General features: G+C 29.2%; 2 protein-coding genes across 4 annotated transcripts; one reads left to right on the top strand and one right to left on the bottom strand.

Annotated features, from left to right (window-relative positions):
• Window positions 1-318: 318 nt before the first annotated feature.
• Window positions 319-3,512, top strand: Mfap1 (Microfibril-associated protein 1). The gene is made up of 2 exons (XM_072895906.1): window positions 319-540; window positions 1,099-3,512. Exons 1-2 carry the CDS (start codon window positions 444-446, stop codon window positions 2,373-2,375), a joined length of 1,374 nt encoding a protein of 457 aa, XP_072752007.1. The 5' UTR covers window positions 319-443; the 3' UTR covers window positions 2,376-3,512.
• Window positions 2,583-13,460, bottom strand: Dcr-2 (Endoribonuclease Dcr-2). 3 transcript variants are annotated; one of them, XM_072895891.1, is made up of 26 exons: window positions 13,286-13,460; window positions 12,974-13,148; window positions 12,593-12,783; window positions 12,280-12,457; window positions 11,962-12,201; window positions 11,569-11,860; window positions 11,324-11,400; window positions 11,101-11,204; window positions 10,870-11,008; window positions 10,534-10,664; window positions 9,966-10,206; window positions 9,006-9,242; window positions 8,642-8,902; window positions 8,303-8,479; window positions 8,018-8,222; window positions 7,521-7,842; window positions 7,099-7,463; window positions 6,874-6,995; window positions 6,673-6,804; window positions 5,237-5,752; window positions 4,877-5,074; window positions 4,564-4,645; window positions 4,188-4,408; window positions 3,943-4,114; window positions 3,669-3,744; window positions 2,583-3,512 (listed from the first exon to the last, which is right to left on the bottom strand). In XM_072895891.1, exons 3-26 carry the CDS (start codon window positions 12,760-12,762, stop codon window positions 3,353-3,355), a joined length of 4,818 nt encoding a protein of 1,605 aa, XP_072751992.1. In that variant the 5' UTR covers window positions 12,763-12,783; window positions 12,974-13,148; window positions 13,286-13,460; the 3' UTR covers window positions 2,583-3,352. The 3 variants fall into 3 exon arrangements, with proteins under 3 accessions (XP_072751992.1, XP_072751993.1, XP_072751991.1); XM_072895892.1 differs by having other exon boundaries at window positions 12,974-13,075; XM_072895890.1 differs by lacking the exon at window positions 13,286-13,460 and having other exon boundaries at window positions 12,974-13,241.
• Window positions 13,461-18,615: the final 5,155 nt, after the last annotated feature.

Raw genomic sequence — 18,615 nt, 5'->3', positions numbered from 1 at the left:
CATATTGCGACAAATTTTCCTTGACATTCTATCGAATTAATACGCTTTAGAAATTTGACAGAAGTCACGTGATATGACCCGAAGGAAATGTTGGAATAGTGGCTTTTAGTTTACACTATAGAGATATGTATTAGATATGATACATATGTCTCTTTCCCACTTCTCGATCATTCTCGATACTACTTTCATTGGCTGCGTTCTGTGATTCTTTATTGTGATTGGTTCTTGCATTTAGACCTTCGTTGGACCTAAATGCAGAAACCAATCACAATAAAGAATTACTAAGCGCTCACTGATTTGCTTTCTCTGCTGAACGCAGCCATTTTTTATTCCTGTGGTTTCTTTCTGCTGGTATTACGTATCGTGTGTGATATTTGTCGTATTTGTTGTATTTTTATTACTCGATTTTGATTTTCGACAGAATTTATCGATACGATATCAAGATGATGATGGACTATTTTGTGACGAACAATTCTTTAGCACCCGCACCGATGGGAATACAGAGTACAGCGGGCGCTGTACCTGTGAAAAATGATAAAGGTTAGAATAAATCCACTTGTAAAGTCAAGCACAAATACTTTGCCAAACAAAAATTATTTACTTACATTATTATTTCATATACATGTTTATTTGATTGCAATATATCTGTCATAACAATGTAGATAACAAAGTAGATATTTATAGTAAAAAATTGGATATAAAGCAATTGTTTTACAATGAAAGAATAAATAATAAAAACATCCATTTTTTTCATCTTGTTTCAGAATATTTAGCTCATTTTCATTTACATATACTTTTATTCATATTGTATATATAATTGAAATGTGTAATCTGTTTATGTGTAATCTGAAATGTTTAAGTTTTTTTTGTTCTTGTTTATACAGTATAATATTTATAGTAAAATATTGGAAATATAAAGGACATACTTGTGATGAAAGAATAATTCATAAGAAACATCCGTTTTTTCATCTTATTTAAGATTATTTAATTTATTTTAATTTTTATATACGTCTATCTGTATATTTAATTGAGAGATATGTGTAATCTATATTTAAGCTTTCCTGCCCTTTGAATTGAAGAATTGTGTTATGTTTACAGGAGAATTGTCTATGAAAAAGGTGAAAGTACATCGTTATGTTTCTGGTAAACGACCGGATTATGCGGCAGCAAGTTCAGACGAGGAGTCAGAAGAGGAGGATTTTCTTGAGAAACGTGTACATAAGAGTTACGACGACACCGAAGCCGTTACAGATGTTACCACGCACTCGCACGCGAGAATCAGGGACGAGGATGATCCGCGTTTGCGAAGATTAACACGACAACAAAAGGAAACACCGACAGAAGTGCGCACAGAGAGACACAGACATATTCACGAGCCCGAATTTATTGAAATTGAATTGGATAGGGCGCGAGAAAGGATCAAACTAGAGAGCTCCGATTCATCCGAGGATGAGGAATTGTCAGACTCTGAGATAGAGAAACGACGTGAAGCCCTAAAACAACGAGTGCTGTCCAAGAAGGACACGGAGGAAGAATTGATACATGGCGAAGAGGAAGACAGATCAGGCGAAAGTTCAGAGGAGAGCTCGGAATACGAGGAATACACAGATTCGGAAGAAGAGACTGGACCGCGATTAAAACCTGTGTTTGTTCGGAAAAAGGACAGAATTACGGTGATGGAAAAGGAGAAGGAGGCGATGCGGCAGAAGCAAGCGGAGATCGAGATTAAGAAACTGACCGAAGAGCGAAAGAGACAAACCCTGAGAATGGTGGAGGAGGCGGTGCGGAAGGAGACGCAGCTGGGCAACAAAGGCAATGTCGAGCAAGAGAGTAAATTGAATGACGTTTGCACGGACGACGAGAATGACGAGGTAGAATATGAAGCTTGGAAACTGCGCGAGCTGAAGAGAATCAAGCGAGATCGCGAGGAGAGGGAACAGCTCGAAAAGGAACGTCTGGAGATCGAGCGTATTCGTAATATGACTGAGGAGGAACGAAGGCAAGAGGCACGATTAAATCCGAAAATGATTACCAATAAAGCGGCGAAAGGAAAGTACAAGTTCTTGCAGAAATACTATCATCGTGGTGCATTTTATTTGGACAAAGACGATGCTATATTTAAACGCGACTTCTCTGGCGCGACCTTAGAGGACCATTTCGACAAAACGATTCTACCGAAAGTCATGCAGGTGAAGAATTTTGGACGCAGTGGACGAACCAAGTACACTCATTTGGTGGATCAAGATACCACGCAGTTCGATTCACCTTGGATATCTGAGACTGCGCAAAATCTAAAGTTCCATAATAATCAAGCGGCCGGAATGAAACAAGTCTTTGATCGACCTTCTTTAAAAAAGAGAAAAACTGAAAATTGAGTTGTGTAAACATTATTGCCTTTTTTTTGCATTTCATTCTTTTCGTAGCAATTACATCGAAAAACATTTGTAGATACAAATATCGTTATATTATTAACAAATATAAAACTTAGGAAAAGTATAACGTTATAATAATGTAAAGCTTAATCTACTTTATCAATTTATATCACTTCAGGTTTTTTATAAATATAATAATCTAACTCTATATTTAACATATAAATTTTGTATTTAAATGTAAAATTCTTAGGTACATGATTTTTCCATTTTCACCATAAAGAACAATAATCTTTTTTCAGAAATTACAGATTTGGAAGTAAACATGCTCAATTACAATATGTACTTTATCCATTTATATCACTTCAGGTTTTTTATAAATATAATCTAACTCGATATTTAATATATAAATTTTGTATTTAAATGCAAAATTCTTAGATACATGATTTTTCCATTTTTACCATAAAGAACAATTATTTTTTTTCAGAAAGTTGTATGATATTGTTTTTAACATTGATAACAACTATAAACTTTTTGCAACAATTTAGCTTGCCAGATTACAAACGTAGATATTTCTACTGAAAGAATATTTTCTATATTCCTGAAACGTTTACAAAAAAAAAAAAATCAATTTCTTTAATATTACTTTTTCTAAAGTATCCTTAAATATTTAATAAATCAGGATTTATCTTGTACATATTGAGCAAATATACTTCTAAATCTGTAATTTCTGGAGAAAAATTATTCTTTATGATGAAAATAGAAAAATTGTACCTAATATAAGATATAATATTAGATGTGTCGAGCGTGGAGAAAGTTTGTTTAGCTCGACTAATATTTATAAATTTTCACTCAAACACGCGCATAGAACAAACAAACATACATGCATGCATGCATAATGCATGTATATAGAAGATATATTTATTTATATGCATATATACAATCATGTACATATGCTATATAAAATAATTGGATTGGAAAACTTATTTTTCAAGTTGCAATCTTTTTAATGCTTGTTTTGCAGCAGCACATTTAGCTAGCTTTTTATTAGCTCCAAAACCATGGTAGAGTTTCTCTTTACCTGCAATAGTTATTTTCAAAGGTACCATGACTGTATCGGTACCTTCTATCAATACCGCATCCCTGCAATTTTATTTATATATACATAAATATATATATATATATATGTTTTATGTATGTATATGCATGTGTATATGTATGTATATGAATGTGTATGGCAAGAGGTTGATATTTTAAATATATAAAAATATAAAAACTTGCAATTGATCAAAAACTTACAGAAACTTGGGACGTGCATCTGTATTTTCATGTATTAGTCGCACTGGGTGTTTAGGCGTATTTTTGCTAAATTTATCTATAAAACAAATACAACATGTAATATCTCGTTTTCAACAAGATTCAATGACAAGTCAACATGATATATTGAATGAATATATTGAAAATAAGCAAATCTCTTTTACTTTCTTATTTTCTTTACTATTCTTGATCGAATTAGATTGTTGATTACTTCTAACAAATTATTGTCGTATTATTATTTATACATTAAACTTACCGATTTCCTTGTGCATAAAAGAATATATAATCTCCCAGACTTTTGTGAGATTTTTCCCACTATCAAGATAGATGGCTCCGATCAAAGACTCGAATAAATCTCCAAGAACTTTTGGAACATCAACATATTCTGCCAGTTCGCACTCCTCCTCTTCAAGTAATACGTACAGCAACTGTATTTAAAAAAAAAAAAAAATATATATATATATACATTGTTAGCCATTATAAAACTTATTGCTCACATACATCGTCGTTAACTACGTAATTTCGTTCTTGTTGAAACTTTACAAAGCGGTCGATCGCTTCATGCAATTTTGGAGCATAGGCCAATAAAGCGGTGTCTAAAGCATGCCGTACTGCCACGCAAGCAAATGTTGTATTGTTGACGAGGGCAGATCTCAGGTCAGTGAGTTCACCAGGACTCAAGTTTCCACAAGTTTCATAAATGTAACATGTAATCAAAAAATCTAAAATCATTAAGAAGATGAAATTTAAGTTTTTTTGTCGTTGCAACTTTAATTTATATAAATTAAAATACATATAAATATTTTGTATCCTTTGTCATATTATATTGAGTATAATATATTTTATTTTAATTTTGTCAAACAAATTTTGTATTTACCTAAAATAGCGTCTCCTATAAATTCTAATCTTTGATAACACTCAGTTATTCCATTTGGCATGTAGGATGGATGAGTGAACGCCTGAAATAAAACAGATAATAAAAGATTATGATTTTATATTACTTATGTTATATAAACAAAAATGTATTGATAAATTAAATGTAAAACAACAAGAGGTAATATAAGAAGAATTTGGATTGTGATTAAACAAATATATATATATATATATATATATATATATATATATATATATATATATATAATAAGTTTGTACGCACACAGTTTGTCACTATTTTAGCAAATTAAGATTACCTGCAACAAAAATGCTCTGTTGTTAAATTTATAGCCGATCTTAGTTTCCATATCACAGGCCCATGGCATATAGGTGTTGGGATTCCCGGAACCTATTAAAGGATCCGGTGGATTATCATACAGTAATTCGTCGATCTTAACATCTGGCAATATACCGAACCATTTGAGCAGTTCTACGGCGCCTTTTATACCGTTGCTCTAATGACAAAGAAAGTACGTTTTTGAATATCACGTATACTTGATTATTATAGGGTCATTTAGTTTCGTTAATTTAACGCTTTTTTATTTTTATTTGAACTCAAGTAAAAATCAAACGTCAAAGACAACAATCAATAATGTTGCATACTTGTGTAAATTTACCTCGAGATAAACACCAATCAGCGCTTCTACCGAGTCCGCTATGGTCTTGTCGGATAAAATTTGGACACCGAGATAATGTTCATAGCCAGTTCTCGTATCCTCTTTATCCCAGTTCATCACCGTCTGCTGCATTATACATTTCGTATCTTCGCTTATATATCCGGTGAATTTCTCATCTTCCGGTATTCGAATCTCGTACAATACATTTGGTGCTACCGACTCGTTCAACAATATCTCTTGCAACGGACGTAATACCGTGTACGCGGGCGCGATGAAAGTACTCGTAGGTACAAACGCATCGTTCTTTATGCGCCCGGGAATATTCTTCTTACTGCCGCAATAATAGAGATTCCGATTACCGATAATCTTTCCTTTCACCGCCGTTAATTGGCCCTCATTAAATGCCGGAAATTTGTGATATAAAAATAACGATGTAATAAACTTCAAGCAAGAATCGCCTAGGGTTTCCAATCGCTCCAAGTTGAACATATCCATACCTAATTTAGTAGTTAGTGCCTAAAACCAAATTGAAATATGTCATATACAATAGTGAGTAAGTTATTTGTAGGGAATACAATCCCGGGATACGGGATTCCGGAATCCCGGCTATTTTTCTAGTTCCGACCATTCTGGGATTGTAAACTACTAATTCCGGAATTTCGGGATTTTTAAGAATCATCTATTTAAAATATTTTTTTATGAATTTAAAACAATTTTCACTAATTACAAGTTATGAATTTAGAATAATTTTCACTAACATAATTAAACTATAAATAAAATTGTTTAAATATATTTCGCATATAAATATTTATAGAACTTTCATTCATAGATCCTTAACTTTAGATGCTCTTCTATTTTTGCGTTTTTATTTTCAAAAATCTAAATAATATATAAGTAATAGTTACTAGCAATTATGACAACTAATTATTAATGTAAGCAAATTTTTTTATTTTTAAGATTATTTTTGTTTCAAAGATTTAAATTTCTAAAGTTTAAGATACAAACGTAAATGTTTAGTTTTGTTATATAATTATATGAATTATATAATTTATAAAAGAAACTTGAATAATATTAATATATATGTAAGTAATAATTGCTAGTTTAACAACAATTATAAAAAACTATTTATATATAACCATATTTTTTATTTCTAAGTTTGTTTTTGTTTCAAAGATTAATTTAAGTTTCTAAAGTTCAGAGAAACGTGTTTAATTTTATTATATAATATTGAAAATCTGATATAAATGAAATACCTAAATTTTAAACAAAAAAAAATTTTTTTAATCCCGGGATAAACCCGAGATCCCGGAAAATTATTTTACACATTCCGAAATCTCGGTCTCGAAGCTGCAGCCCGAGATTGTATTTCCTAGTTTCTTGTATCTAATTATTATTACTCTCTCGATATACGATGAGAAATAAATAATTTTACTCACATGCATGATTTCTATCACACTAGGACCATGCGAGAAAAAACGTTTCTCAGATGACACAAGAATATTCAATGACGGCACTGATACCGTTGGTCTCGCAGTGCGGCGATCGATGTGACCCTTGTTCGTACTTTTCTATTTCATGTAAATGTTATTTGAAATATACGTATGTTATCGCAAAACGTATCGCTGTATGTGACTTACCTGAATGTTATCATCATGATTTGCGGATATAAACTGATTATAATATTGAATATCGAGCATTTGAACTTGTTCCATATTACGATATAAATCCTGAGGTTCTTTGTCATTCGAGGGATTATAATCTATAATTTCAATATTATAAAAATTTATATAGAATTTTTGTATCTATATAATAAATATTCTAGAATGTATATAGGTAATGTATTATCTCTATTATTTACATACCATTTAATTCATACATATAGTTTAGATCCGATTGCGTTTTTTCGACTACATCATCCATCATGACGTCCGATTCATTACTAAATTTCTCCTCTATCAAGTTCACGTTATCTTTTTCTGATGTTAAACGAGGCAATTTTTCTAACGTTAAAGATCCTAATTTAGCCTCACTTGCGATAGTTAATCTCAAGCCTTCCGCGATCAAGAGTTGAGAAATTCTGTGAAGAATGGAAGGCAATGTGGTCGCTTTTAACCAGTACAGAGCCGGAAAGTTTATCTTCCAACATAGTTCCGGGATCAAGTGTTCCTGAAGATCTTCCACCGTATCATCCGCTTTTTTATTTTTGGCCGATCCATTGTGCGACCTCCTACGAGTTGTGTCAAGTCAGTTAAATATGCAAACAGCGTAAATGCGCTTATTTTACCTTGGTTTTATGTAATCAATCTTGATCGGTATCGGTTTTACTTCTAGCATCGATTGTTGCAGATTTTCTATGGTTAAGCCGTGTTTCTCTTTATAATAATGCGTGAATGTGTCGAAATCGTCATTAGGGAAGCAAGATTCGGGCGTAAGATCATCACACACTCGCGTAACTATGTAAACATTTGCTGATCCTCTATAAGTTGGAGTGACTAATGCCAATTCGTAATCGCTAGGCCTGAAGTGAAAAGGCTTAGATGGCATAATTCGTTCTATATGTTGATATGTTCTCACAACATCCCATTTTATCTCTTGTCTGTCGTTCACTAAAAAAAAAAAAAAAAAAAAAATAAAATAAAATAAAAATAAAAAAAATGTAATAGCTCTTTCATCGGCATTGATAGTATAAATTTATAAATTGTAAAGAAATAAATTTTTACAATATCTCAGATTATGTTACGATATAAATCAGCAACTTATATTTTAATTGTATTTACTTACATGGAACAATTAAAAAGGAGTTTTCAAGATTTTCGTTATCAAAGAGCATAAAGTTTTTAATAACAGATAAAACTTCACCGAACAATAGAAAATGAAATCTTTTGAGTGATTCAATATCTGTTTCGCTCAGTACCATTGTTACATAATTGGTTTGTACATCAACGTCTAATTCGCCGTCTTTCATAAAAATCGGAAAGGAAGGTATCTGACAAATTTAAAAAGAATTACATTGATGTATATATAATTATAAATTAGTACTTTTTAGATACTAATAAATGTTTTTACCTTTGGCATAATCTTTGTGGAAAGGATACCAAAGCTGCTCTTGTCATTCAATAATTTGTAAAAAATTATACGTCTATTATCATAACTCATCATAGGATATGTAGGAGTGCAATGAAGAACATGAAGAACCAATGTCTCAAAGGATTTCGGGAATGCACTGTATAGTGCCATTGGATGCTGTCCAAAAACATTTTTGTCAATTAATTATTATGTATATATATATATATATATATATATATATATATTTCTATGTATAAAATAATTTCTATACGTTATATTAATTACCTTTTATTAAATAAAACTTGTATAATCTCATTTTATCGTATATAATATACTTGCCTCTAGCTTATGCACTCGTTTTCTCTTATATGTCCCCGGCAAATAATTGTCTTCGTCTATCCAGTTTGGGAACAAGTAATTCAAATTTTGTAAGACTGCGCTTCCGGTTGCAGGTAATAGCTTGTCCGTCAATGCACCTAGTTTGTGCAAGTTTATGCAGGTCTTCATAGCGGCGGATCGTTTAGCGTTATCTATACTTTTCATATAATCGCCGTGAACTTCAGTTTTCAGTGGCGATACGATTGGTAGTTTAAGGGAAACCTACCAAATTTATACAATAAACATAAATATATTTATATATGTAACGAGAATCACAATGAAGAATATATATATGTGTGTGTATACAGTAGATGTTGAAAAATACCTTATACATGTCTTTCTTGTCTTTATCTAATTTCCAAATGGGTACCAGATGAACAAACTTCGTTTTCATTAGACTACTACAATACATATTTATCACACCGATCGCAGATATTTCTGTTATACAACTTGTTCCATCATTTCTTTTCACAACATATGGTTCGATTTCATTTGTATATAGATCCTTTGAAATATCACTGTCAGTAGGCAGCTTGCGTAGTTCACTTTGTCCCACCAAACTCTAAAAGCAATAAAGACGCGTGATTTAATGATTCTTTTTTGCTTCATTATTATTTGTTGCGTTTATCATTTTAAGAAATGCTTTCTTTTTTCATTTAATTGAAATAAATAAAATTATATTATCACACATATACACGCGACACGCACAATATATATTTCGTTATTAAACATTATATAAATTATCTCTTTCTCTCTCTCTCGATTATCAAATGTTAGTATGACAGTATATTCATTTTGAAAAGGATCATAAAATTATAAATATGAAAACATTCTTTCCAAAATTATTAATATTTTTGAATAATTTTTCAAGAATGCCTAGAATTTTCAGAAGACTTAACATTAATATTAGTTTATTGAAAAAAAAAAAAAAAAAAAAAAAAACAAATGACATATTTACATAAATGAAGTCTCTTTTAACCGGCTACATTAATTCCGAGTTTATCTTTTTCCTTTCACATTGGAAGGAAAAAGATAAATTCTAAATTAATGCAATCAGCTTAGCTAAAAAGAACAGATCTATACATGCATGCTTTTGATACCATTGATTCATATATGAATGTTTTTATACACAATGTACAAAGTTAACACTGCCTAATACAATATTAAATTTTGTATAATTCATAAGTAGGCATTTTTGCAATTTCATGAATTTATAATTCTACAATCCTCTTTATTCTTCTTTAATGAGAAAATCAGTGATTACTCATTATGTTGAAATGCTTACCGATTTTAATTCAAATTCTGTATTCTTGTAACTCTGATATCTTTGAAGAAACTCAGTATCGTTTTTTGGCATTAAAATAATATATTGACTTGAACTATGACGTGCTCGACCCTTACTTTGAACGTAACCTCTGAAATCCATCGGAATGTCAAATCGTATTATTAATGTGCAATTTGGTACATCAATACCTTCGTCAACCACATCAGTCGCTACAATGCAATTTGATGAACCGGTTTTAAATCTGCAAAAATGCATTTATATTAATTACTAGATCAATCAGAACATATTTTTTATATTATTATTGTATAAAGTGTATGTAATACTACATGACATACATGTATAAAAAAAAAACAATTTTTTTAATGAATCTAATACATTCATTAGAATCTACAAAATATAGTATAATTGATATATACACTATTTGATTCAAATATTTCAATTATACTTGTAAACATGTATACAGATTATAAGTGAATGAATAACATATACCTGTCTATAAAAAAAAATTATCATTATCTATATCAGTAAATATATATAATAAATAAATGGGCAAAAAATTAATCTTTACCTTTGTAATACTTGTTTATTCCATGTTGCAATACACGAAACTTCTCTACTGTATTTGTAAGGATTATTCTGAAATCCAACTATATAATCGGGCAAAAGAAAACTGTACTTTTCATCGAGTTTCGATAGCGTCTGAAATAATATAAATCTTTTAGATACTGAAAATATTAAATTTGTATCTTTTCATTTGAGTTACAATTATTATTTACTTAACATAATTTCGAAAAATATAGTTATTTTTTAAAGAAATAATTGTGAATTGTATTACTGTTTTATTTATTCATTTATAATGAATTTATATTAAAGATAATGAATATATTAAGAAAAAAATGCTTACTTTTAATATATGATATATCACTTGTGTCATAAATCTTTCCTTCACAAAAATAATGCAACAAAACTTTTGATTATCTAATAGTTTATCATTACATTTTACTAATGTCTCAAATAATTTGTGAATTTGGTCAGATGTAAAGCTGAAATTTTGTTATTCAATATTAATCAGTAATATCACAGACAGTAAATTATTAGTTTGCAAAAAAAATTTCTTTAATCTTTTTATACTAACTGATGCAGTTGTTCCACTTCTATGTAACCTTTCATCTCAATGTCAAACAATTTTCTTATCCTAATTACTTGCGTAATCATATAATCCAGCACATTATTCGTTATCTAAAATATGTTCAATAAGTTTTAAAATTTAAAATATTAATGATTCTATATTCTATGTAAATAAATATTTCATTCAGAAAAGTAGATTTTAATCCTAATTTTAATCAAATCACATTTACCAAGTCATTGCAGTATTTTCTTAAACTTTCTAGCTGGATTAAGTGTAACAAAGCTGATTTGCTACCACCATATATACCTATAACACAAGTTACATTTCATATGTTGAATGTATATTAAAGATTTTTGATGATATATATATATATATATATATATATATATATATATATATATATATATAGTGTATTAAAATTTATCATACATTTTATTATATGTTTATTATATGCATACAAACAAATTCAATTACCCGTCTGCGAAGTAGTCTTCCCTATATCTGTTATAATAGCTATTAGTTTAGTACATTTTGCTTTAGGCCTCATTTCCTTGCTGGATTCTTGATACAAGTCGTCTATATTCAAATTTATATATTGCAATGTTTCTCCAACTGTCTTTACTATTTGAGTAACTTTATCAATTACTTGAGAAGTTTCTTCTTTCATATATATGACAATACTTTCCTCTGGATTTGTACAGTATCCTTCGATACAGTCTGCTGATTCTACAGTTGCAATCTTCGATTGGAATGTTGTCTCTAAAGACTGTAAGAATATAAACAATTTTAAACTTTCTGAAGATTGTACAAGGTTATTGATAATAATAATAGAATAATTATACGATAATATTATAATTCTCTGTTTACCTTGATCGTAGATTCAATTTTGTCCAATTTTATATTGGCATTCAATAGTGTTGCCGACATAGCTAGGACATGTGGTTGTTTATCTTTAGGACAGTCTTCAAATCGTTGCATAATCTGTCTCATAGGATGATTGGATACAGCTCTGTGGCATTCATCAAATACGATTAAATTTACTTTTTCTAATTTCATATATCCATGCGAGAGTAGATCCAGAAAAATTTGTGCAGTCATTACTAAAACCTAAATCAATTGTAACATTATTCTAACAACTATTGTTTCATAATAAAATTAAAATTATAGATAATATAAATCTAGTACTTGGTTTGTTTCTATCTCATTCAACCATTGTTCCTCCTCCCAATAGTCTATTTGCATATCTCCGCTATAACCTCTACAAGTTAAATCTGTATGTCTTTTTATATACTCTGAATGTTGAAGCACTAATGCTACTGTATTTACAACAAATATAGTACGCTTTCCATCTTGACTATAAGGCCTAAATATAAGAGAAACTTTTATATCTCCAATCATATTCCAAACAAATATATGTGATCAATTTATACAATTAAAAGAATAAATATAGATATATTAAAAAAATTAGAAAAAGAAATTTCTACACCAAAATACATACTTGCGTATATCAGCGCTTAAATGTTTCAGAAGCATAACAGCTATGTATGTTTTGCCTGCACCAGTTGGCAAATATAGGATAGTGTTATCTTGTACTGCTTTTTCAAAAAGGTCTATTTGATAAGCTCTCGGAATAAATTCGGTCTTGTTTGGTGCCAATTTGGTCTCCATCCTATTACGAGTCAAAATTTGCTGTAAAAAAACACGTGTTATCAGAAATCAACGTATTCGATATTAATTATTATGCAACGAAACGTATTTGCGATAATATGTAATAAATAGTTGTATTATAAAGTGTCTTAAAAGCTCAATTAATAACAACGTACAATTTGGACTTTTAAGTTAAATTATTAAAATTTGCAATTACAGATTTTTATTCTACCTTTCTTATCACGAACGCAAAATCAGCAATGCCGACAAAAGGTTTGTTAAGTCTCTACTTAACTTCCTCTGAAGCTCGATTCTTCTTCTTCTTCTTCTTCTTCTGTATAGTTATGAGTGAATAAAAGATCAGGTTGAATTCAACTTTTTCTTCTTTTTTTAAAAATTTATTCGGTCTATTCCGAGAATTCAATTTCAAAAATATTTCGAAAATATGTAATACAAAAACATCCGCACTCATCGATCTACTGCCTACATATGACTAATACGTAGGCAGTAATCAAATATGCGTTTCATATATATGTATACATACCTATGTTCCTTCATTCGATAAAGATATTTTGTACATGTCGGGACAACCCCGAATATTTTCAAATAATCTCTAACAATTGAGGAAAAAACTTGTTTTTCATTTTTTATAAATCATGATGACACCGTAGAGAAAAAACAAAACAAAAAAAAGAAAAACAAAAACAAAAAATGATTTTACTGATAAGTACACGTCGAAATTTGCTTGTAATCCTGCGTTCAAAAATCCTACTTGTGTAAAGTAAAGTAGAGTTTAATTGACCAATCAAGACAAAAGAAACAAAGATTTCTTTGTCCTGATTGGTTAATTAAATATTATTCCATTTTAGGTAAGATTTTTGAACGCACCTCTGTTAAAATTCTTTTTATGTACATGACTGGATCCACTCAGAGAGAAGCGTGAGAGACGCCACGGCCCGGTTTTACATGATCCCTGAAAGCGATCACGCCCTCTGTAGACATAAAAACGTGGACATTGAACTACATAGCCTATATCCACCAATGTTCTCAATGGATAACATATAATGCGCACAGTTTTGGTTGTGATCCGTGCTATGTCCACAAAATTTATTAACACATTTTGCTTATTCACTTTCACCTAAAAATAACTTGTTATTTCTCCACACTGGCAATAATTTACTTTTAATATCAAATAACCAAGTAAATATTGTCAATATTCTAATTTTGCCAATAATATCTTGAATTTTTGTAATTCTTTTTCTTTTATTAAACGCTATTTTACATTATACATTTTACAAATTAAAACTTATTTTATATGAAAAAAAAATTTTCTTTCAATAATTTAATAATTTAGAGTATTATATTGTTTTACAAATACAATAATAAACTATTATAATAGTTATAGAGCCCAGTGTATAAAACTAATTGTAATTAACGTATTATACTTATAAAATACCATGTATAATACAATGTTTAATACCTCATGTATAATATAATACATGTCCAATCCTGAGTAGAATATTCTAAGGACTTTATGGTTACGTTTACGATGAGAGAGAAATGGAAAATTAAAAAAAAAATTTTTATATTAATTTTAATATTAATTTTCTATTAAGCAATTTTATATATATATATATATATATATATATATATATATATATATATAAATTATAAATTAAAATATGATAAAATTATCATAAAATTGTTCTTTTACGCATTTATTTCAATTATCGATCGAAATGAATTTCTCACCCCCCCCCCCCCTCTACGTAGCCGGGTTGGGGCGAGAGAGGTCCAAGGATCCTCCGTCTTCACGGCCCCGGTTGGATGATTGAGGGGAAGAGGGGTGATCTACGGGGAGGGACTGGTCAAATTTCTCTTCTTTGATTAATTTAATTAAAATTTTTGGAACAGTACCTATGTCATAAAAGAATTATTATTTTGAAATAATTTTCATGAAAGTTTCTTTTGTATAAATATATAAAAGGAACACAACGCCAATTTGCCCCTGATTTCAACGAGTCCCGGTCTCCCCTAAAATTCCTAATGGTTAATTTATAATCATTTGTAATATTGTTACGTCCGCTGGATCGATATACATAATGCAACGCGCGTGACGTAACCGTTCGGTTATTACTTTCCAACTCGCACTCGTAAATAATAAACAACACACACTTTAATAATGAAAACCGAAGCTAATCAACACGGAAATTATACAAAAGTATGAAATATAAATAACACGAATAATAATTGGCGGTTGGAGCATAAAGAAAACAGTTTTATTAAAATAAATAAATTATACCGAAATGTAATAACTATATTTTTAATGAACATGAGCATATAATTTAAAATGTGATAGATTTACTGCGATCCGATATCTGCTCACGGTGCTGACAATCTATACAATACGCAACATTAAATATAGATTTTCAGCCCTGCAAACGCATGTAAGCGGATTTCGAACTGCAGTTTATATAATATAAAATATACAAGATAATTTGTATGCATTATGTCGTAATAACTGAAAATGTGTATGTACATAATTACAGATTTAATTCTATATTTCGCGAAATAAAATTTCCCATCTATAATGAAATATCTCGTGAAGTGTCGAATAATGAAATAATAAATTTAATTACTTTATTTCTTTTTTATGACTTGAATATTCAATTTATATGCAAATATAACATTTAAAAATAATATTAATAATAGCCTATTTTTCTCTAATAATATGTATCATAGTTTATATAACTCAAACTATTTTGAAGAATAATATAAGATATATAATTTTAATATTAAAAATTTCTTCCTTTTATGATTTTAATAATAAAACAATATATCATATATATATATATATATATATATATATATATATATATATATATATATATATATTCGAATCTCGTGAAGTAGTCAACTTGAAAGATGACCTAATTTGTCTACACCGATTTTTGATGGAATCTTGTGGTCCGTCATCCCGTCATCCCCATAGACATTATTGACTAAGGCTTGATTGAATAAGACTAAAATTGAATAAGAAGACTATGATTGAATAAGACTGAAGATTGAATAAGACTAACAGTAATTTCTATATGTATACTTTTGTTACATGTGTGGTAATAATACCTATGTAAATGTTGTTAATGAACCACTTATTCGAAGCTGTCTATTTTGCCCTCGAGAAACGAATTGACATAATGTGTCGGTGACCGTGTCAAACGTTATATGAAAAATGTGAATACGCAAATATATAATAAATAATAAATATTCTTTTTAAGGATGAATTACTTAAAACTTTTGATTAATTTAATAAAATCGCGAGTGATCACAAAATAGGGACATTTACTTTAATCCCTTAACTTTATCAGAGTCAATCATTAAGTGAGAAATGATGTCGGAGATAAATAAACAATGGCAGGTTTTTGAAATTTTTGTCGGAGTAATTTAACATTTTCCATAGCACTATTCTAACATCTTAATTTCTAATAATATGATATTGCCATATAAATCGTGAATATATTATTATAAATATTAGTATTATAAACACTGGTAAGAGTATCATGTATATTTGCGTTTTTGTCTGTTTTTAACTAACTTTTTCAATCAAAGGTATATTTAAAACCTACATAAGAACGACATACTTCGATGCCTATAATCGAGCCCCTCGTCCAATCTCAAACTTGAAACGTCAAGAGTAATTACACCGTGTCATTAAGTAATCAAAAATTTATAACATCTCAAAAGAAATAATGAAAAATAAATCGAGTATTGACACGTTGATTGACGTTTTCTCTCTCTTCGTGAATCTTCTCCTCCTTCTCAAAATCCGTGTTTTTATAAAATGCCTAGATCTTTTATAAAGTGCGGCCATATTTTATAAATCGTGGTTATAATTTGAAATATTTTACAATCTGGCTAAGAATTTTAATCTTTTTTATAAAATACTAACAAGCGATCCGCCACATTATCAAATACAATGATTTTATATATCGTTTTAGATTCTGACTGGTTCATTTCAGTCGTTTTATGCAAACGTTGTCTTTGTTATAAATAAAAAATAAAATGCAACAGCCGTGTCGTCATGCTGTCGGTCCTTGTTCAAATAAGTAAATATTTTAATTTTTATAAAATTTAATAATATTATTAATAAAAGTGTTTATTGAAGATTTTATTTATGTTTCTTTTTATAAAATTTAATAATATTATTAATAAATATATTCATGTAAGTTTAACAATTTTCTTATTAAAATACACGAAACCTATCATTTTTCTATAAATAAGTGGCTATCCTATAGACAGTTCATAAAACAACTTGTCTTTTATGCTGGCAGACACGTGTTTTCGACGTACGTTCTGTCTGCCCTATATATAACACGTGTATTGATTTCTTTATACGGATACGTCTCTCTCTATCAGAGGTTTAATTTCTCTGAGATATATGGAACAATATAAGATAATGAATTAAGAAAATTGTTGTTTAAGCTCTTTTTTTGAATGTTGTTTATGTAATTATTATTATTGTGGAATACGGGGACATAACTATATATATATATATATATATATATATATATATATATATATATATATAAATTTGCCTAATAACTATTATTAAATTTATATAGTTATGTCCCCTATATCTCGTATATGTCCTTGTGCCGCAATGTCGTGCCGCTCGATGTAGGGTAAATTTGCCTCGTAATAACTCTTAATGGTAATTGAGCAAATTTATGTATATTATAATTATATAGAGAGGAGATTTATTTTTGTGTTATTTACCTCGCGCGCAGCTCTTCTTAATCTAGTTTTATAAGAGCGAAATTTGTTTACGTTACGGCATGAGCCTCGAATGTTACATGTATTACACGATGGCTACACGTGCGGTCGATTAGCTAAATTAACTTCTCTTCTTTTGCAGAAAAAAAAGTAAAAATATATTTACATATTATATATTTACATTATTACATTAGTCATGTAATCTTTTTACATCATCTATTATTTGTCTAAATTCACAAAATTTTTTTTTGATGTGAAACAATATAATTAGAGATAATGTGGAACTCATACAATGCAAATCGCTTGAAGTTTTGTGCAAAGAATAGTCTATTATTTTTTTAAATTATTGTTATGATAAATATAAATAAAGAAGTATAATCTCACTTTTCTATTTTTAATTACAGTTTCAAATTAATCGTTCAACATCTCAAAATTACGCAAAAAATAATCTCCCGATTATTTTAACTTAAAATAGATTTTTAGTTTGCTTTGGACACCGCTTCACCGCTCTCAAAATGTGTCTTTGAAGGTTTAATTTTTATACTCTAGAACAGATGATGTTCTATTCGCCAATCTTTTCAATCTTTATGTGCTTCCCTTCCTCAGATTTTCATGCAACAGATTAGGTTGCGACTATAATCCGATATTTTTCACAGAAAGGGAAAAATAGGCCTTTTAATTTACTTAAAAAATCCACCGAATTTCAAGAAACTTTTATAAATATAAGCAACTTACATGACAATTTCACAGATGTTTTTACAAAAATAAAAGCATTTGTTTGCCTTTTATATGGTTTAAGAAAAAATAAATCAGGTTAATGAAGATCGATTTGCTATTCTTTCAAAAACGTATACAAAGATGCCAATGATGTTTTTAAAGTAAAAACAAAAAATATAAATGCTTCTACCTTGTCGACATGCAAAGCAGTATTAAAAAAGCAGTTTCCACGTGCTGCGTATGTATATTGCAAATATTTGAAGAAATGCGCATAAAAACGTACCCACAAAAATCAATGTCTTATTTACAATAAAATAATATAGTTTTTAATTGATATTTTTATTAGAATTTAGTTTTATTATTTATTATTATATATTTTATTAA

This window comes from Anoplolepis gracilipes, chromosome 7 (genome assembly GCF_047496725.1).
Source record: "Anoplolepis gracilipes chromosome 7, ASM4749672v1, whole genome shotgun sequence".
NCBI lineage: Eukaryota > Metazoa > Arthropoda > Insecta > Hymenoptera > Formicidae > Anoplolepis > Anoplolepis gracilipes.
This window is presented reverse-complemented; position numbering and strand designations above follow the sequence as displayed.